The sequence below is a fragment of the Saimiri boliviensis genome, chromosome 5, assembly GCF_048565385.1.
Source record: "Saimiri boliviensis isolate mSaiBol1 chromosome 5, mSaiBol1.pri, whole genome shotgun sequence".
Taxonomy (NCBI): Eukaryota; Metazoa; Chordata; class Mammalia; order Primates; family Cebidae; genus Saimiri; species Saimiri boliviensis.
In genome coordinates, this window is record NC_133453.1 from 65023968 (window position 1) to 65045858 (window position 21891).

At 44.9% G+C, this 21891-nt stretch overlaps 1 protein-coding gene across 1 annotated transcript; it reads left to right on the forward strand.

Moving 5' to 3' along the window:
• The first annotated feature begins 1140 nt into the window (after window positions 1-1140).
• On the forward strand, window positions 1141-18726 carry CHRNA1 (cholinergic receptor nicotinic alpha 1 subunit). The gene is made up of 9 exons (XM_003921848.3): window positions 1141-1265; window positions 6220-6365; window positions 6477-6521; window positions 8303-8412; window positions 11291-11486; window positions 12031-12268; window positions 16192-16415; window positions 17506-17745; window positions 18068-18726. The coding sequence occupies exons 1-9, from the start codon at window positions 1223-1225 to the stop codon at window positions 18197-18199; spliced, it is 1374 nt and encodes a 457-aa protein (XP_003921897.1). The 5' UTR covers window positions 1141-1222; the 3' UTR covers window positions 18200-18726.
• Window positions 18727-21891: the final 3165 nt, after the last annotated feature.

The following is a 21891-nucleotide window of genomic DNA, read 5'->3' on the forward strand; positions in this document are numbered from 1 at the left end:
TTTTTTAGCAAACAGTTAACTGATCTCCCACAGTTTAAACAAAATATGTAAATAATGTGAGCTTGCAGCTCTCTCCTCTGCCCTCCAAGCCCCTTCGCTAATGATTTGTTTGGATCCGCTGGGATGAGAGGCTCTGTCAGGATGTTGTCCGTGGGCTTGAGGTGAGAGGACATTTCCCACCTAATTCCACGTGGGAAGGAGGCCCAGAGGGAACAGGCAGGGTACCTTTAAACAACCCTCTCCTTCTGCGAACCCACCTCACACCCTGCAAAGAAGCATAGCTCGGGTAACAATACTTCTCAGACTGAGAAATTACTAACTGCTGATGTTTAGGATGTTTTTCAAGCAAGAGAATTGAAAAGCTGAACCGCTCTGCTCTTTGCTTTCCTGAGTGAGAGTGGGCAGAGGGATGGATGGAAGGAGGCAGGGACCCGGAACAACTGCTGATGTGGTGGGACACCTTTTCCCGATAATTACTCCTTGCTTGAATCACAGTGCAGAGGACATGGGCAATTTGCTCCAGCTAATGGTCCACGTGGGATAGGTATCGCCTAATACAGAGATAGGGGTTGGAGCAACCACCCTGGGGGCCATTAAGCCAGTTTTATGGAAGAAGCTGTCTTTGTTAAAAACCAAACCCAGTCAACATGGGGACTCTCCAGCAGCAGATTCAACACCAGCTGTACTCCTCTGAAATCCAGGTAGTCACAAACGCCTCGGGCACCCTCAGCCTAACACAGAAGCAAAGGAAATGAATTGCCATGTTTGCAGAATATGGATTTTTGTGGTTTAGGACAAACAGCTATCTACTCAGACTAAATGACCCTAATCAAATCAACACAAAGAGATGAGGTTCTGCTTTGCACAAAAGGGAGGGAGTTGGCTCACCCTTCAAAATAATTCCTTCCTTTCTATACCTTTTTTCCATTAAGATCTGACTCCTGATACATTTAAAATATAATGCAGTTCATACTCAGCTTGTCGAGAGGAAGCAATTGTGTAAAGACAGGCACATCTGTAATGGTGTACGGTCCTAGCAACTCCCTGGGCTCCAGGGCTGAGGGCAGCCCAGCTGTCACTCCCGCAAACAGGTGGCGTAAAACAATAACTCCACTGAGCCGACTCGCCTTCCAAACCCTCCGGCAGCCAAGCACCCAGCCAGAGTGCCAGTGAGCAGCACAGACCGCCACTCTGCCCTGGTCCACGCCAGCTCTGGTACCCTATGGAGCCCCGGCTTCTCTTTCTGCTCTTTAGCCTTTGCTTAGGTAAGTGCTGGGGTCAGGGGTGGGGACAGGGCTCTCCTTTGAGGCTAAAGTTCTGGAGGCCCATAATCAAAGTCTTGCTTCTTTGATGAGACCACAAAATGGCAGAGCCTCCCCAACCAGAGGCTGCTCTGTCAGTTTCTTCCTGATGTTCGCTTGATTGAGTTTTTGGATAAAGACTTTTAGTTAGCGTTACCTAATTAAAATAGGAACTGCCTGGCCAAAGACTACAAGGTAGACACGCACGTCTCTCCCTCCATCATGCCTGGCAGCCGACTCACCCCTCTGAAAACTCTGCACAACTTACAGGACCTGGACCCCTTGTAGACCATGGCAGTGTCCTGGGGTTCATACTTACACAACCACAGAGACTTAGAGTGGTGCCTTATGATCACCAATGCTGGAGTTAACAAGCCCCTTTACTGCTCCAGGAGAATTCTAATAATAAAGAGGACTGATTGACAGCTACATGTGCTGGAGATAGAAACCAGTTAATAATCGTAACTAAACTCTCTTCATAGAGACAGAAATGTTTTATAATTTTTTTTTTATTTCTGGAGTAAAAAAAAAATCCATATGAATGCATTCCTATCTACTTTTTTGTTTAAGGATGTTACTATATATAGGTTTGGGTTTGAATTGAAACTATAAACCTTGCACAGTGTTTGACCTGCATTCTACTCTGGAATGTGTCCTAACACAGCAGCTGAAACACCATCCTGAATCCCAGACTTCCGCTCGAGGGAAACAGGACATGTTTGGTGATTGCTTCACATAAAAGTTTACTGGTGATATCATCCCAACTGAGAAACAAGGTGGCTGACATCCTGTGATTTTTCATTTCTAATATTGCTCTGAAAAACACAGGCCTTCTGGGCAAGAGGCAAAAAGCTTTATTATTAATTTTTTTCAATAGCAGAGTTGAGTGAAAAAGCCTAAACTCAGATAAATTATATCCTGTGGGATTTGGACTTTATCCAACCAAAGCTGGCCTGGCGTGTGTGTGTGTGTGTGTGTGTGTGTGTGTGTGTGTGTGTGCACGCACACAAAACCACATTCACTGAAAAATTCTTAAATGGTACACTTTAATGTAAAAATCCTTAAGAGATCTCTTAGGATTTTGGTTATTGCTAACCAAAAATGCATGATTAGCTATTAAAGAAATATGTGATATATATTTAGGTCAAATCTAGAGTTTGCTGGTATCAATTCCCATGGGTGATTTATAGAAATTTAGAGCTAGATCACGCAGTCCAACATCCTCAGTTTTTTATTACGAGAAAACTAAAGCTGACCTACCCAAGGTAAATTAATTTATACATTTTGGAACATGGTCAATGTGAGACGTGGTTTATTACGTGGACAGTCAGAAAACACAGCCTGAATTAGCCAAAGATAGCAGGAGCTACAGGATCATGTTAGGATAATAATGGTACATGGGACTAGTAATAGTTCAGAATTTCTTTTGCCCAGCCCAGGAGGCTATTTCCTGCATACAAATACAAATTGAACAAGTGTGGTACAAAAGGAACACTTTGAAATTGTGGTTGAGTTTCCCTTCTTAGAATCAGTCCTTTGTGGGCAAAATGGTCATTTATATCAGGGACCCTTTTCCTGTGTTAGCTTAACACAGCATGATCTCTGTTCTATTTATACATCACCTTTCATTTCAACTTTTCCTTCTCTTTGCCTCTGGAATCCCGATACTTCATTGCCATCTTTCTTGTGGCTTATCACTTTCCAACTTGTTCACAGTTATTTACATAAATGACAAACGTCAGTCTCCATGAGTGTAGAAAGATGGATTCACTCTTGAGTATCTCCAACTTCCCAAAACAATGTGTTGCTCACATTAAATGCTCAACAAATATTTTGTGAAGGAATTAATGTTACCATCATCTGAATAAAGATTCTAAATATAATTTTGCTAAAACAGATATTTGACATTATTTAATTTTCTATCTGCATGTTTGTTTACGCCCTGTCTTTTTATAAAAGTATTTACTGTAATTCATTGAATCCACGAAGAACTAACCCAACTCACCAGGCCATATTGGAGTTGTAAATGGAATCATAGAGTTCTGGACTTTGAGTCTTGTGAGTTTTCTGACACTCTACACTGCTTTGGGGAAGAAAGAAAAGGAAACCAATGAAACCATCTAAGAAATGAGGCCGGGCGCAGTGGCTCAAGCCTGTAATCCCAGCACTTTGGGAGGCCGAGGCAGGTGGATCACGAGGTCGAGAGATCGAGACCATCCTGGTCAACATGGTGAAACCCCGTCTCTACTAAAGGTGCAAAAAATTAGCTGGGCATGGTGGTGTGTGTCTGTAATCCCAGCTACTTAGGAGGCTGAGGCAGGAGAATTGCCTGAGCCCAGGAGGCGGAGGTTGCGGTGAGCCGAGATCGCGCCATTGCACTCCAGCCTGGGTAACAAGAGCGAAACTCCGTCTCAAAAAAAAAAAAAAAAAAGAAAAAAAAAAAAAGAAATGAAGCCCTCCTTGGGAATTCCTTAGAAATTCCTCACCTCGTTATTGGCTAGGGGGGAAGAGGAGGAGGTGACTGTCGCTGGAATGCTGATTATGCCTGCTTCTCTCGACCTCCCCTTCCTCATAGTGGGCCGTAGGGTTGGTCTGCGTGGTTCTCCTGCTACATAATGCTGACCATCTGCTTATCCTCGGCTTTCTAATATGTTCTTCCTGTCAAATTGGAATGAAGAGTCCTTTAAAAATAAGCAACCCAGGGCAAGGCCAAAGCAACAGCTTCAAATTCAGTGGCCAAGGCGCTCAGTAATCCGTTACAGTCTGCAACCCCACCATGAATGGATGAGGCCCGGGATAGAAAACGCATGAAGGACAGGATTATCAAGTCCCAGGGGCTCAATGGGATGGTGGCAAAAACTGGATCTTCAAACAACATATTACCTTCAAGAGTCCTCAAATGCGAAAGGTGGTTTTGGGGAAATATCGTGTGAAATATCTGCATGTGGTGCCTTGGAACATTCTGGGTTCCTTGTGAAACTAGTCAGGTGAGGTGGTTCTTACCTGTAATCCCAGCACTTTGGGAGGACAAGGCAGGCAGATGGCTTGAGCTCAGGAGTTTGAGACTAGCCTGGACAACATGGCAAAACCCTGTCCCTACAAAAAATACAAAAATTAGCTGGGTGTGGTGGTGCCCACCCAGGTAATTTTTGTATTTTTTATAGAGATGAGGTCCCAGCTGCTTGGTTGGGGGAGGCTGAGATGGGAGGATTGCTTGAGCCTGGGAGGTCGAGGCTGCAGTGAGCTGTGATTGTGCCACTGCATTACAGCCTCAGCAATAGCCTGTGAAAAGGGGAGGTCTGGTTACAGGAATGAAGGCAGACGGATCGTGTGTCTACTTCCTCTCCCAGCTCTGGACATGCAGTCTCCAACCCATGGAAGGCTTGAATTACAAAGATCCTTCATAAGACACTTGGGACTTGGAAAATAGGAATTTTCTAATAGCAATAGTGGCACATGCTGTTGTGAGTTTCCAGGACAGCTCACAACACACTGCTAGTACCAAGAGTTAGTGCAGGAGCGCAGCACAGAATGACAGGATGCTAATCCGAGCTTTGCCCTTGCTGGTCACAGGCCCTTGGACAAGTTGTCCAGCTTCTCTGAATTTCAGGTGAGAATGTCTGCCTGCCTGCCTTGTCTGCAGCTGATGAAGATTGAAAAGAGCTGTAAACAGAAAAGGGGGCTGTGGGCTCTGAGAGTGTTAGGTATTGCTCTCTATCCCGAAGGAAAATATAGTCAAGGTTCCATGGAATCACTCATTTTCCAACTAGGAACCCCAAACCCAGATCAGCAAAGCACAGTTTTCACTCTATTTTAACAACTTAACTGGGGTGTGTATCTGCCAGCAGTGGCATTTTTAAAAATCATAGTAAAATACCCATTTCATTAAACTTACCATTTTAACCACTTCATACAATTTAATGGCATTAAGTCCATTCATAACGTTATATGACCATCACCGCTATCTATTTCCAGAATGTTTTCATCATCCCAAAGGGAAACTTTTAGACACATTAATGATTTCTACTCCATCTCTCTCTCCCCTAAGACCCTGGTAACTCCAAGTCTGCTTTCTCTCAGCATGGATTTACCTATTCTGGATACTTCATGTAGATGAAATCATAGAATACTTGCCCCATTGTGCCTGACCTCTTTCACTTAGCAAAACATTTCCAAGCGCCATCCATGTTGTAGCGTGTGTCAGTACCTAATTCCTTTTCATGTCTGCATAATAGTCCATTGTATGGATATACCATAGTTTATCCATCCATTTACCTGTTTATTGGCACTCCAACTGTTTCTACCCTTTGGCTATTGTAAATAGTGCTGCTCTTCTTTTGAGTGTGGACCTAGGAATGGGATTGCTGGATCGTACGGTCACTGTGTTGAACTTGTTGAGGAACTGCCATTTTATATTCCGACCAGCAACATATGAGGTTCCAGTTTCTCTGCAACCTCCCCAACCCTTATTTTCCACTTGTGAATTATGACCACTCTAGTGGGTTTGAACCAGCATCAATTTGGGCTGTTCATGGCATCATGAGATCTGACATAGCCAGTGTAAGATTTCATTACACATGACCAGACTCTGAAACACAGAGATTAGCTTGTGTGTGTGTACGCACGTGTGCATGTGTGCCTGGCAAACTTGATTCAGCCAGGCTGCATTAAAGAATGTCACCTGTCCAAAAGACAATTGTGGTGATTATCTGGCACACGCTATGGTCACCTGGTAAGGGACCATACCAGCAACTGTGCTTGGAAAAAAACTTAAGGCAGTAACAGCTGCATTTGGGAGCCTTTCAACAAGGAGGCCTGTGTGCCTTGCATTAGCTGCTTATGTCTCAGTTCCTCATGTTTGTGTGTTTGGAGGGTGGGGAACGGAATCTGACAGTGTGGGTGTCATCTGCTGTCTCAGCTGGCCTCGTCCTGGGCTCCGAACATGAGACCCGTCTGGTGGCAAAGCTATTTAAAGACTACAGCAGCGTGGTGCGGCCAGTGGAAGACCACCGCCAGGCTGTGGAGGTCACCGTGGGCCTGCAGCTGATACAGCTCATCAACGTGGTGAGACAGAAGTGCTCGGGGCTGCTCACACACCCGCACCTCTCACCCCAGGGTTTTCTCCCCTGGGCCCCCTCTCTCCCCCATAAAGATGATGCCTCATTTTTTTTCCAGGATGAAGTAAATCAGATCGTGACAACCAACGTGCGTCTGAAACAGGTAACGCAGCCAGATAATTGCATGCATGTCACGTCATTTTTATTCCCCTGTAATTAAACCTGGGCCCAGAGGAAATCAATCTGGGTAAAAGGGCTATGTACCAAAATATTGAAATAGATATTTTTGAGATGCTGAAAGTATGGATCCTGTTTGATTTTGGGTTTTTTGTTTGTTTGTTTTTTTAAAACTTTAGGGCTTCTTCTGTGTGTATTAGTTTTCTAGGGCTGCCATAACCGGGTGTCTTAAACAACAGAAATTTATCATCTCATAGTTCTGGAAGATAGAAGTCTAGGTGTTGGTAAGGTTGGTTCCTTCTGAGGGCTGTGAGGAAGAATCTGTCCTAGGCCTCTCTCCTCAGCTTGGAGATGACTGTCTTCGTGTTCAGATGGTGTTCTTGTGTATGTGATATATATGTATATTTAAATATATATGTGTCTTTAATTGTCCCCTTCTATAAGGACACCGGTCACATTAAATGAGAGTCTATTTAACTTAATTTTAACATAATTACCTCTGTAAAGAACCAGTCTCCAAATTCGGAAACACTGGGAGTTAGGGCTTCCGCATGAATTTTAGAGGGACACAGCTGAACCCGTAGCATTGTGCTGCAGTGGGCACATAACAGGTGGAGTACCCCTTTCCCAAAATGCTTGGGACCAGAAGTGTTTCAGATTTTGGATTTTTTATTTTGAAATAGTTGCATATGCTTACCAGTTGAACATCCCAAATTTGAAAATCTGAAATTCAAAATTCTCCAGTGAGCATTTTCTTTGAGTGCCATGTTGGTGCTCAAAAAGTTTTGGATTTTGGAGCATTTCAGATTTCAGATTTGGGATGTTCAATACGTATTACTTTTCTTTTTCCTTTTTTCTTTTTTCTGAGGTGGAGTCTTGCTCTGCCACCCAGGCTGGAGTGCAGTGGCGTGATCTCAGCTCACCGCAACCTCCGCTTCCTGGGTTCAAGATATTCTCCTGCCTCAGCCTCCTGAGTAGCTTGGATTACAGGGGACCGCCACCACTCCTGGCTAATTTTCTTTTTTTTTTTTTTTTTTTTGAGACAGAGTCTCACTCTGTCGCCAGGCTGGAGTGCAGTGGCGTGATTTTGGCTCACTGCAACCTCTGTCTCCCGGGTTCAAGCAATTCTCCTGCCTCAGCCTCCTGCGTAGCTGGGACTACAGGCGCGCACTACCATGCCCAGCTAATTTTTGTATTTTTAGTAGAGACGGGGTTTCACCATGTTGGCCAGCCTGGTCTCAAACTCCTGACCTCAGGTGATCCACCTGCCTCGGCCTCCTGAAGTGCTGGGTTACAGGCGTGAGCCATCTCGCCCAGCCATTACTTTTATAATGTAGAAAAATATATGATACTTTTTAAAACGATGTTGCCTGCTTGAGGAAAATGTTCATACTAGGGTCTTTCTCCTTTCCTTGGGGTGGACAGGGTGACATGGTAGATCTGCCATCTCCCAGTTGCGTGACTTGGAGGGTTCCTTTGTTTTCTCATTTGTAGAATGAGGTCGGTAATCACTCTCACCTCACGGGACTGTGAGGACTAAATGACTTGACATAGGTGAGGTGCTGGAAACAGTGCAAGCGCGTCGTCAGTGCTACGTTTTTGCTGTCCTTGTTTACTAAAGTGAAAGCTGAATTCTGAATCAAACTTTTCTTATGGAAGCACTATTTCTGTCAATACTGAATTCCCATGCACATCAGGGTCCTCAATAACCTTAGACGTTAAAAACTGTTTTTGGCTTTTTAACTAGCAGCATGTCTTCGTTTCTAGCAATGGGTGGACTACAACCTAAAATGGAATCCAGATGACTATGGCGGTGTGAAAAAAATTCACATTCCTTCAGAAAAGATCTGGCGCCCAGACCTTGTTCTCTATAACAAGTAAGCAAACTGCACGGGTGGCAGAGGGCCCTCCTGGAGCAGGTGGAGAAAGCGCCCTAATGGAAGGGCTGCGCCCCGGAATGCTTCTCACCACTGCTGATGTTGAATCACACGGGATGGTGGCTCACACCTACCTGTAAACTCAGCACTTTGGAAGCACCAAGGTGGGAGGATTGGTTGAGGCCAGGAGTTTGAGATCAGCCTGGGCAGCATAGCAAGACAACGTCTCTACAAAATTTAAAAAAAGAAATCACTCTAAACCAAGAGCCAAGTTGATGGGCTAGGGGTGCCATATGGTGTCTCATGTCTTAAAGAGAAAGGATTTCTGCAGCCAAATTGAATCCAGGCTGAGGGTGGGGGACATTTAATCCCCGAGAGCCCCTGAAGCACACGTGGCAACTTTCCAAGGCCCCCAAACCTCGTATCGCTGAGCTCCTTGGAATCCAGTGTCCTCCCTACCAAATATTTGAGCCTCCTGGAGTTGTTACTGGTTACATCCTGAATGCCTTCCTGACACCCACTGCTGCTGTTGGCCTGGGATGCATTCTCTGCCCGTCCACTGGGGCCCACGACAGCCTGCATGTTGTGAAATTATAATATGATTCAAGACACTCCAGTCTAATGACACGTTCATTAGCATACGCCCTTCATTTATCAGGAAACGCTCGTTTCAAAAAGCATCCTTCCCAGGCAGAAGCATGCGACAGCGGCCCGGAGGATTTATGGCCTGACACTATACAACATGTGTAGGGAGTTCACAAGCTGTGTGTCCTAGCCGGCTGAAGGAAGGTGACAGGGCTCGTGGATGAAAATGATAGCCTTTAAGGCAGGTCCTTCCCAACTTCGATTTTTTGCCACATGTTGTCCAATTATAGTTGGGGTTCAAGCTTGAGCCAAATTATCTGATCATTTGTGTAAACTTTTTGGACAAATGGGCTGATAGAGGAGAGTATCTTTAAGCTTCTCTTGTAGTAGGAATCTGAGAGGAGCAATTACGATCCTTTGGTTCTTTTGCCAAACTCACTCAGAAACACCCTGGTGGGAAGAGAGCCCTGTTTTACCTGCTTATTAGAAGAGACTAAGACAAACCTATAACTCTCTGTCCTTTGGGGCTGTTTTGGGGGGATCCAACACCACACGGTTTTCCAGGTAAAGAACCCACTTCAGTCCCAAGGAAAAATCAATGGGAATAAAATCTCTTGATTTACGACATGAGGAACCAACATATGCCATGACGCCCCTGAAATCCCACTGAGGCAGACCCCTCCCACCCATTCAACACCTATTCTAACACCCTGACCTCTGCTAAATCCCCTGAACACAGGCTGTTGTTTAGGCAAAGAGTAAGTTACCCACTGAATAAGGCCTGCGGAAGTGGCTTATTTTGTTTTTTCAGAACCTCCCATGGTGTCTTTTAAAAAATAATAAATCATTGCCAACATTTGAAAATCAAGAAATATCATGTTAAAATCTGGTTTTTAGCTTCTCCAGGAAAATCCAACATTTAAACTTCCAGATTTTTTTTTTTTTTTTTTTTTTGAGACAAGGTCTCTGCTCCATTACTCATGCTGGAGTATTGTGGTGTGATCATAGCTCATTGCAACCTTGAATTCCTGGGCTCAAGCAATCCTCTGCCTCGGCCTCCCAGGTAGCTGGTACTACAGGTACATACCACCATGTCTCACTAATTTTTAAAAAAATTTTAGTAGATGAGGTTTCGCTGTTGCCCAGGCTGGTCTTGAACTCATGGACTCAAGTGATCCTCCTGCTTCAGTCTCCCAAAGTGGTGGGTTACAGGCATGAGCCACTGTACCTGGCAGCATCTGGCAATTTTTGATTTTAAAAAATCTAGGTTTCCAGCTTCTAAGGAAGAATCCAAATATCTGGCAAGATTGGGCCTTCATTGCCACATGGGCACCTCAGCGGACACTGCAAGGTGGAACCTTCCTGACAGAAGAGAGGGGCGCTCTGTTCAGCAGTGTTACCCCGCACTCATTCCTCACCTGCCTGGCCTTGACAGTATCTGAGTTTGTGACTCCACCTCAGTGAGTTCTAAATAGTTCTTTAAAAAGTACTAGGCCAGTCAGGCGTGGTGGCTCAAGCCTGTAATCCTAGCACTTTGGGAGGCTGAGGCGGGTGGACCACTTGAGGTCAGGAGTTCAAGACTAGCCTGGTCAACATGGTGAAACCCAGTCTCTACTAAAAATACAAAAAAAAAAATTAGCTGGGTGTGGTAGTGGGTGCCTGTAATTCCAGCTACCTGGGAGGCTGCAAAAGAGTTGCTTGAGCCCAGGAGGCAGAGGTTGCTGTGAGCCAAGATTGCACCACTGCACTCCAGCCTGAGCAACAAAGCGAGACTCTGTCTCAAAAAAAAAGAAAAAAAAGAAAGAAAAAGTAATAGGCCCTTCCCTAACCTGCTTGTCACAGTAATGAGCTGCTGGAGGTGCTTTTTTGTAAAATTCCTGTGTTTTTTGGTTTGTTTTTTTTCCAAAGAACTCTCAGAGTACATCGGGGAGGCGATAGATAGATATGAACATTACAAATACTCCTGATGGCAGGAAAAATAATCTGGAATGAAGTGGACCCATGCTACCTGTTATTTATTTAAAACTGTGGGTTCCCATATTCTTTCCCAGATCCTCAAATTCAGGGCTTACTTAGAGGGTGTGCAGGGCTCTGTATTTTTAACAAGCATCCTGGTGATTCTTAGTATCAAATCTGGAAAACATTGCAATAGATAAAAAGTGACACTGCCCGAAAGAGAGCTTCTATAATTAGCACCTGAATAATTAACAGCTGTCTCCTGTTCACATCCCCAAGCAGAATGGAAGGCTCATCTGTCACTTAGAGCAATTTTTCTCTTTTATCCCAATTGTAGTGCAGATGGTGACTTTGCTATTGTCAAGTTCACCAAAGTGCTCCTGGACTACACTGGCCACATCACATGGACACCTCCAGCCATCTTTAAAAGCTACTGTGAGATCATCGTCACCCACTTTCCCTTTGATGAACAGAACTGCAGCATGAAGCTGGGCACCTGGACCTATGACGGCTCTGTTGTGGCCATCAACCCGGTAGGTAGTGGCCACATATGATAAGGGTGGCTTCAGGAAAAGTGTGATTCGGGCCTCCAACTTTCCCCTGGATAATCATAGGCTCTCAGGACCAGTTAGAACTTGGGGTGTTACCCAAGGTCGAACATCCCAAGTTCTAACTGATCCTGACAGCCCATTGATTATCCAGGGGCTTTCCGTACCAGTTAGTTGGTTTGAGTTATTTGGGAAGGGAGAACTAAATGGGAGCTTAAATTAATTTCCCACACCCAGGCTCAGTCTCAAGAATTTTGATGGAATGGGTCTGGGGTGGCGGTAGGGCATCAATATGCTTTAAAGCTCCCAGGTGACTTGAATGTGTAGACAAAATGGAGATGCCACTAGTCCAAACCCCTTTATGTCATAGGAAAGCAATCTAAGACCCCAAAGCAGTAGTGCCTCAGAGTCCATCCTAGGTGTATGACCCACAGAGCTGGAATCTGTGGCCTTGTCACTGCTGGTTACAAAACGCTGCCCCCATCCGGGTGACACGCCTGGGATTTCCAAACTCCATTTTCTTTCTCAGGAAAGCGACCAGCCAGACCTGAGCAACTTCATGGAGAGCGGGGAGTGGGTGATCAAGGAATCCCGGGGCTGGAAGCACTGGGTGTTCTATTCCTGCTGCCCTGACACCCCCTACTTGGACATCACCTACCACTTTGTCATGCAGCGCCTGCCCCTTTACTTCATTGTCAACGTCATCATCCCCTGCCTGCTCTTCTCCTTCTTAACTGGCCTGGTGTTCTACCTGCCCACAGACTCAGGTGGGTGCGGTTGCCATGACTGCTGCTGCTGACGCTGATAGGTCTCGTGCTGCTATTTTGGGGAAAGCCAGAAATAATCATGTGCTAACAAACAGACGGATCGACCCAAATCATCATCACTGGGAGAGTGCATTTGCTGAGTGGGTGTGCGCAGTGGTGAGAGGCACTGTGAGTGGAGCTCACAGCTGGGGCAGATGTCCAGAGCAGCAGAGAGTCGAGTTGAACATGACTCTGAAGAGGCACCTTGTAGCTCAGGCTGGTTCAAGTGCATGAAGCACCAGTACCTATTTGCTGAATACCAACTGTGTGCCCAGAAATGTGCTGGGTAAGGCGTGTGACTCCAGACATTTCTCATGCCACTTTTTCTACGAAGTCACTTTCTATATGCTGACTAAAGGTCTTGTTCCTTTACCCACTGCCCACCACCTGATTTTGCATATCTCTTTTCCAGGTGGTGGTATCTTCGCACATACAGCCGTACTTCCCAAGTGCCCATTCTTCCTCACATATCAGCCTGGCTGACTTACCTCCTACTGAGCAATCACATCTGTGACATAATTTTATTAAACAACAGCAATCTACCAAAAAGGAGGAAAGCACACCCGTATGCCTGCCACCAAGCCACTATTTTTTTTTTTTTTTTTGAGACGGAGTTTCGCTCTTGTTACCCAGGCTGGAGTGCAATGGCACGATCTCGGCTCACCGCAACCTCCGCCTCCTGGGTTCAGGCAATTCTCCTGCCTCAGCCTCCTGAGTAGTTGGGATTACAGGCACGTGCCACCATGCCCAGCTAATTTTTTGTATTTTTAGCAGAGACGGGGTTTCACCATGTTGACCAGGATGGTCTCGATCTCTTGACCTCGTGATCCACCCGCCTCGGCCTCCCAAAGTGCTGAGATTACAGGCTTGAGCCACCGCGCCCGGCCCACCAAGCCACTATTTATAAACAATTGATGGCAGACAAGTTCAAAAAAAAAAGAAAGATGATACAGATAGACCTCAAGCTTATGACAGGTAGCAACTGTTATTAAAATGACTTTTTTAAAAAACCCACAAAAGTTTAAATCCAACTTGCCAATGAGGAAAAAAGATTATTTCATTTACTCATTCAATGAACATTTGTTGAACAAATATTATATGGCAGAGAGACGTAGAGAATAAGACAGAAGTGCCTCACCCCACAGAATGCATGTTCCAGCGATGGCACTCGGGTTTTTGTTTTTGTTTGGAGACTGGGTCTCACTCTGTCACCCAGGCTGGAGTACAGTGGCGTGATCATGGCTCACTGCAGACTCAGTGTCCCACGCTCAAGTGATCCTCTCACCTCAGCCTCCTGAGTAGCTGAGACTACAGGCATGTGTCACCACACTTGGCTAATTTTTGTATCTTTTGTAGAAACAAGGTTGCACCATGTTGCCCGGGCAGTCTCGAACTCCTGGACTCAATCCCCCCACCTCGGCCTCCCAGAGTGCTGGGATTACAAGTGTGAGCCACTGTGCCTGTTGTGCATTCATTTTTAAACAGATTATCACAAACACAATTTTTTTTAAACTTTCCAATCAAATGATACTTTTTTACATTAAAAATATAAATAAATAGCGATGGAGTCTTGCTATGTTGCCCAGATTAGTCTTGAACTCCTGGCCTCAAGTGATTCCCCTGCCTTGGCCTCCCAAGGTACAGGCACGAGCCACTGCACCCAGGCCCTCAGATGAAACTTTTTAACGTAAACACACTGTCAGGGCATTATGGGAATGAACCAGAGTCTCTGGTTAGTTAAATTATGATATGTGCTTGAAAAGCATGTAGGGGCTGGGCGCAGTGGCTCACACCTGTAATCCCAGCACTTTGGGAGGCCAAGGCAGGTGGATCTCTTGAGGTTAGGAGCTTGAGACCAGCCTGGCCCGTTTCTACTAGAAACACAAAAATTAGCTGCACATGGTGGCACGTGCCTGTAATCCCAGCTACTGGGGAGGCTGAGGCAGGAGAATCACTTGAACCTGGGAGGCAGAGGTTGCAGTGAGCTGAGATTGTGCCACTGCACTCCAGCCTGGGTAACAGAGAATAAGAGAAGGCTTCCAGGCAGAATTACAAGACTCTGTCTCAAAAACAAAACAAAACAAACAAACAAAGAAAAACACTATGCATGATAAATATTGGCTATTATTATTAATCAAGAAATTTTATATAACTGGACCAATATTTTGTATTTCTAATTGTCTTCTTTTTCACTTTGAAAGATTTTCCTACCCACCGGGTAGATTTGACAATTTCTTGCTTGCCTCTACTCTGTATCCTATACATATATACATATTCTATACATATTCTAGCATCCGGAGGCAGCCAGTAGGGAAAGCTTCATACTTGAAAGCAGGATAACACAAGGGTTACCAGGGGCACCACACAGCAAGGCCCGCCACGGAAAGTCCCCCCAGAGCTTCTCTGCTGCATCTAAGGTGGTCAAGCATCACAAAAATACCTCAGTGCCATTCCGCCCCTGACCTTCCTGCTGCCAAATTTGCCCAGCCAAAACCCTCCTGAGATCAAAGGGTCTACAGAAAAGGGGTAGGGGCTGGGGAAATCCCTGCTCCCTTAGAATGCAAAACAGAACAAGACGTAAGTGAGAAGACAAACTTTTTCTTCTATGAGAATGAGGCAGTGAGTGGTGCAAAACCACCATATCAGAAGATCACTCGGGATGCCAAGGAGTTCTCCTTGGCCTTTCAGATTTTGTCATTTTTGGGGTTTTGGTCTTACGGCTTCCTCCTTTAATAACAGAAAGTTACGTGTACTTCCAGGATGCCCATTCATCTGCTGGGTGATAAGTAGGCCCGAGATGATTCCGCTTTATGAGGTTTAATGCATTCTGCTGTGAAAGAAAAAACAGCCACACTGAGTCTGGCTTGTCCACCCAGAGGCCCTCTCAGTTTCCTGGGTTCCACAAAGAAATAGAAATCTGGAGCATGAGATGAATCTTGTTCTATTTCCTGCTTGGCAGCCTTTAATGAAAGTGCTTCCACTGGCTGCTGTCAGAAAAATTAAGGCATGGAGGTTACCTAGGAAATTCTGCAGAAAAAAAATGCATTGAGATTTCCCAGAATAATGCTCTGAGAACATGCCGGTCACATTCCTCTTACCCTTGGGTTTCAGTGGTGAATGTATTTGCTTGGGCTGCCACACAAAACGCCACAGACTGGGAGGCTTAAACAACAGAAATGTATTTTCTTACAGTTCTGGAGACTGGAATTCATTCATTGTTTCTCTCTTTTGTTTTTTTTTTTGAGCTGGAGTCTTGCACTGTGGCCTGGGCTGGAGTGCTGTGGTGCAATCTCAGCCCACTGCAACCTCCGCCTCCCAGTTTCAAGTGATTCTCCTGCCTCAGCCTCCCAAGCAGCTGGGATTACAGGTGTCTGCCACCACACCTGGCTAATTTTTTTTTTTTTCTGTATTTTTAGTAGAGACAAGGTTTCACTATGTCAGCCGGGCTGATCTCAAACTCTTGACCTCATTATCTGCCTGCTTCTGCCTCCCAAAGTGCTGGGATTACAGGTGTGAGCCACTGCGCCTGGCCTGAGACTGGAATTCTAAAATCAAGATGCCAGCAGGGGTGGCTTCTTGTGAGACCTCTCCCCTCAGTTTATAATGGCCATCTTCTTCCTGTGTCCCATGGCCTTCCCTCAATGCGTCTGTGTCCTAATTCCTCTTCTTATAACGACACCGGTCATACTGGATTAGCCCCCTGCCCCATATGACCTTATTTTCACTTAATTACCTCTTTAAAGTCCCTGTCTTTAAATACAGTCACATTCTGAGGTCCCGGGGCTCAGGACTTCCACATATAAATGGTGGGGTGGGGGGAACACTGCAGCCCATCCCAGATAGGTAGTTGTGAGATTTTTTTGTTTTTGTTTTTGTCTTTCCAGGGGAGAAGATGACTCTGAGCATCTCCGTCTTACTGTCTTTGACTGTGTTCCTTCTGGTCATCGTGGAGCTGATCCCCTCCACGTCCAGTGCCGTGCCCTTGATTGGAAAATACATGCTGTTCACCATGGTGTTCGTCATTGCGTCCATCATCATCACCGTCATCGTCATCAACACACACCACCGCTCACCCAGCACCCATGTCATGCCCAACTGGGTGCGGAAGGTGAGTGGCCATGGCCCCGGCAGACTCCACACAGGGGGCACAACTACTGGCCTCCCCTTCCAGGAACCAATGGGTTTCTAGCTAACCCCTGGGGCTATTTAGGAACTGAGTTCTTTTTGGGCTTTAGGAAATTTTTGGAAGAAACTTTCTTTGGCCTCATTTTAGGAATAAACAACTCCTGCAGCCTTCCCAGAGAGAAAAGAAAAACAAAATTAACAAAGCTCATTCCAAATTCAAGTTTAAAGAATCTCTTTGATTAGAAAAGATCAACAAACGCTGCCTTTTATTGAAATGCCATGACATTCCCGAGATTTCTTTTGTACGTCTTCCAATTTGTGAACAGAGTGGCTTACTTTTTGCTGGTGAGAATAGAATGAGGGCGAGAGAGGTGGGGGTTCCTGATGAGAGAGGGTCAAAAAGTGAGTTTTACTGATGGACTTGAGCTCAAATATTTATGAATTTTAAAATTTAACATTTCAACTGTCTTTTTTTGATAAAACTTTACAGAGACACTGAAGTCCAGGATCTTTTGTGTAGAATGTAAAATATTTGTCGGGAATTGACAGAAGAAGCTACTGCTCACAATGTACTCTTTTAAGAGGAGAGTAAGAGTCCCTGTTTTCATAAAGGCTATTAGATGATGCCTGGCAATACTTGTATTGCAGTTTCTTCAGGAACAGGAAACAGAAGGAAACAGTCTATCTATTTTGTGGGATATATCTGAAGTGGAGGGGCCCTTTCTTTAACCATTTGATCCTGGTGACACATTGCTAGGGCATTTTCCATACCTGCAGGGGATGCTGAAGCTTTTAAGCGCATTGGTGGCCTGAGGTCAATGACTGCACATGGGCTCCCTCCAGTGGCGAACTTCTCACATTACAGAATCATCACTGTTAACCACCGTAATTTCACAGGACCCGGTTACAGAGGAATCTTTGAAAAAATCTAGTATAGTTCTTTTGTTTTAAGGGCAAAGAGGCTGAAAAAAACTGAGTGACTTGCCCCAAATCACGTTGATAATTCAAAGAAAGAGTTTTATGCTTGCTTCACGGACAATAATTCTCCCAAATGGATTTCTTTTTTATGTTAGGTTTTTATCGACACTATCCCAAATATCATGTTTTTCTCCACAATGAAAAGACCATCCAGAGAAAAGCAAGACAAAAAGATTTTTACAGAAGACATTGATATCTCTGACATTTCTGGGAAGCCCGGGCCTCCACCCATGGGCTTCCACTCTCCCCTGATCAAACACCCTGAGGTGAAAAGTGCCATCGAGGGCATCAAGTACATCGCAGAGACCATGAAGGCAGACCAGGAGTCTAACAACGTAAGCTCTGTGGCTTGAAATCAATGCCTCTGGGTATAAATATCCAAACGCATGAGCACAGATGATGGGTTTGGCTTGACAAGTAGATGGTATGCAACGGGCAGCTACTGACCTAAGATGGACCCTGGTGACCACCTCTAGATCACCTTAGTAAGATATCACTTTGTAAATAATCTATTCAAAAAATAAGATAATGCCAGCTAAGGGATGGAGGACTTTGAGATCTACAAATTGAAGGGCCCTTAGATGATGTAAAGCATGAACACTGCGAATCCAAAAACCACCTTAGAGAGACTCTGTCTAACATTTTCCTCTCTCCCAGGCGGCCGAGGAGTGGAAGTACGTTGCAATGGTGATGGACCACATTCTCCTCGGAGTCTTCATGCTCATCTGCATCATTGGAACCCTGGCCGTGTTTGCAGGTCGACTCATTGAATTAAACCAGCAAGGATAAGCAGAAACTGAGTTGAGCTTAGCTCTGCCCCAGAATCTACCAGAGCAGAGAAGAGCAGGAGAGGAAGGTTTGTCTACTTGCTACACTCTCATTTATCAAACATGTAATATCCCGTGCTCGTTATTAATAAGATTTATGTTTATGTAAGTGTATGGCTTTGAAGTGTTTTCACATTGCTTCTCCCTTTAGTCCTGCTGTCTCCCTGAAGAGTGAAACTTCTTTAGTAAATGAAACTGATCATAAAAAAAGTGTTCATTTCCAGTGTCTGGAAGAGTTTTGCTCAGGATAACCGAGGTTTTCTGTTGCATTGTCATTGCTGTTTTATGTATACGTTTACTTATTTTGTCTAACCGCTAGACTACTAAGGAGTTGCTGTTGTTATTTTATAAATGAAGTGTATTCTTTGCTTAAGAGTCAGTTTGTACCTACTAGGAAAACTCCATCTACTAGTCCTAAAGAGATCAAGTCATTTGATTTTGAGAGAGAGGAAGCCGTAGAAATGAAATAAAATAAAATGAAAACTGCATTAAAAATCCATGGAGTTTTTTGTTTGTTTGTTTGGTTTTTTTTAGATGAAGTTTCAATCCTCTCATCCAGGCTAGAGTGCAGTGGCATGATCAGAGCTCACTGAAACCTCCACTTCCCAGGCTCAGATGATTCTCCTACCTCAGCCTCCCAAGGTAGCTGGGACTACAGGTGCACCTCACCACAACCAACTAACCTGCGTATTTTTTGCAGAGCCAGGTTTTTGCCATGTTGCCCAGGCCGCCCACCTTGGCCTCCCAAAGTGCTGGGATTACAGGTGTGAGCAACCGCCCTTGACAACAACAACAACAACAACAACAACAAATCCATGTTTTAAAGCTGATTTCTAGACCTTGGAAGTCAGGGAAGGTTTGTCTGTCTCATATAGCACCTGGGCTCGATTCTCAGGGTCCAGAGGAAAACAAGTCCTAACAGTAGGCACAGGCACTGTGGAAATTGTCTTGCCTGTATGGTTTTACTCCATCCTCATACCCTTCCTAAAATCCTGTCATGTCCCTGTTTTACAAATGAGAAAACTGAATTTCAGGGAAGTTATGTTCTTTGCTTAAACTAGAAGAACTGAGATTTGAATTCAGACTTTGAGATTCCAAAGCAACTCCGAGCTGGATCAGTCCATCGGTTCACTGGCCCTCCCGGCCACCCCTGGCTTCATTAAGGCCATTCTGCAACTGCTCAGTGTTTCTGAGAACTTCAGTCTTAGCAAAAACTATTATTTCTGTCTTCCCAATTAAAATTCCTGCCTTTCACCCCCCAGCCCTTATTCCAATCATATTTGAGGTTCAAGTCCTATAAATAAAACCAGAAATGTATGTATAAAACACATTATCAGGTGGCTCAAGCCTGTAATCCCAGCACTTTGGGAGGCCGAGGCGGGTGGATCACAAGGTCGAGAGATCGAGACCATCCTGGTCAACATGGTGAAACCCCGTCTCTACTAAAGATACAAAAAATTAGCTGGGCATGGTGGCACGTGCCTGTAATCCCAGCTACTCAGGAGGCTGAGGCAGGAGAATTGCTTGAACCCAGGAGGCGGAGGTTGCAGTGAGCCGAGATCGCGCCATTTCACTCCAGCCTGGGTAACAAGAGCGAAACTCCATCTCAAAAAAAAAAAAAAAAAAAAAAAAAAAACCACATTATCATCATTTTAAAAATTCTGAAGTAAGTGGAAGAGAAACTGATTTCTTTTCAACTTGTAAACTTTAATTCACAGTATAGTTTACCCAAGAACTAGAAACTGTGCAGCTATGTTGATGGCCTCCAAATCATGATAACCCAACTGTATTTGTCAGGGTTCTCCAGAGACACAGAACCAATAAGATACGTGTGTGCATCACAGTTACTAGTTCTTGGGCAAACTATATTATGGATTAAAGTTTACAAGGTGAAAAGAAATAATATATATGATAAATAATAAACATATATATGAGGCTGAGAAGTCTCATAACAGGTTGTCTGCAAGCTGGGATGCCAGTAGCATGGCTCTGTGCAAATCTGAAGGCTTCAGAACCAGGAAAGCCCGTGGTATAATTCTCAGTCCAAGGCTGAAGGTCCGAGAACCCAGAGGGAACATCAGTCTAAGTCCTGGAGTTTGAAAGCTGGAGAGCTGGAGGTTGCACTCACTGCAACCTCCACCTCCCACTTTCCTCAGCCACCCGAGTAGCTGGGACCACAGGCAAGTACCACCATGGCTGGCTAATTTTTTGCATTTTTGGTAGAGATGGGGTTTCACCTTGCTGCCCAGGGTTGCAGCTCATGGATCATCATATAATTGCACATCTGGCCATTCCCCTTCTATGCAAAATGCACGCTCAGGCGCACTGCCTGAAGTTCTGCCCACTGAGAAGATTTTCCTTCCCCAGTGTCCTTCAGGGCTGTAGTGCTGCAGCTGTGCACTTTCAGATGGCGCCTGCATATTGTGCAGAACCATCTGTGAACCAGGACCTTTTCTTCTCTTTCTCTTCAGCTGATCATAGGGTACTTCCATGAGGCAATGGGTGTAGGTGGAGAGAAGACAGGGTAGCAAGAGTAGAAACTACGGGCATTTGGGCCACTTCATGTAACTTACTTGTGTCTGCAGGGTCTGCTTGAGCCTGATCATGTATACTACTTCCATTTAATGACGGAACACTGCTGTGCACACCGACTTTATGGCTTGGTAGGTCAGATGACACCTGGTTCATGAGAGCCAGATCCGGTTGTGTGGTAACTTGGTGGCCCACGGTCAAGCATTTAGTTTCTACTAAGGCCAAGAACTATCTGTCAAAAGAAGAGTACTTATCTGCAGATAATGGCAGGGCCTTGCCCCAGAATCTTAATGGCCTCTGCTGTGATTCTCCTATACCCTCCCTATCTGCCACTGACCCCTCAAGCACCATTGGATCTGCTGGATTGTATGGCCCACATGGCACAGCAGCTTGCACGGCAGGCGGGACCCGTTGCAGAGCCTTCTGCTGTTCTGGGTTCTACTCAAAACTAGCAGCTTTTTTAGTCACTTGGTAGATGAGCCTGAGTAACACACTCAAATGAGAAATATGTTGACTCCAAAATCCAAGCAGGCCCACTAGTCAGGAGTTTGAGACCAGCCTGGCCAACATAGTAGAACCCCATCTCCACTAAAAATGCAAAAATTAGTCACGTGTGGTGGCACATACCTGTAATCTCAGCTACTCGGGAGGCTGAGGCAGGAGAATCACTTGAATCTGGGAGATGGAGTTTGCAGTGAGCCAAGATGGAGCCCCTGCACTCTAGCCTGAGACTCCGTCTCAAAAAACAAAACAAACAAATAAACCACAACGACAAAAAAAAAAAATCAAGGAATCCTGTCATTTGTGACAACATGGATGAACGTGGGGGATATTACGCTTAGTAAAATAAGCCAGACAGAGAAAGAAAAATCTACATGATCTCATTTATCTGTGGCATCTAAAAATGTAGAACTCACCGAAACCGAGAATAGAATAGTAGTTATCAGGGATTGGGAGGTGCAGGGGAAGTCAAAGATGCTGGTCAGATGGTACAAACTTTCAGTTACTAGAGAGTATGTGCTGGGATCTAATGAACAGCACGGTAACCGTTGTTAACCATACTGAATCGTATACTTAAAATTTCGGAAAAGAGATCTTAAATGTCCTCACACACACACACAC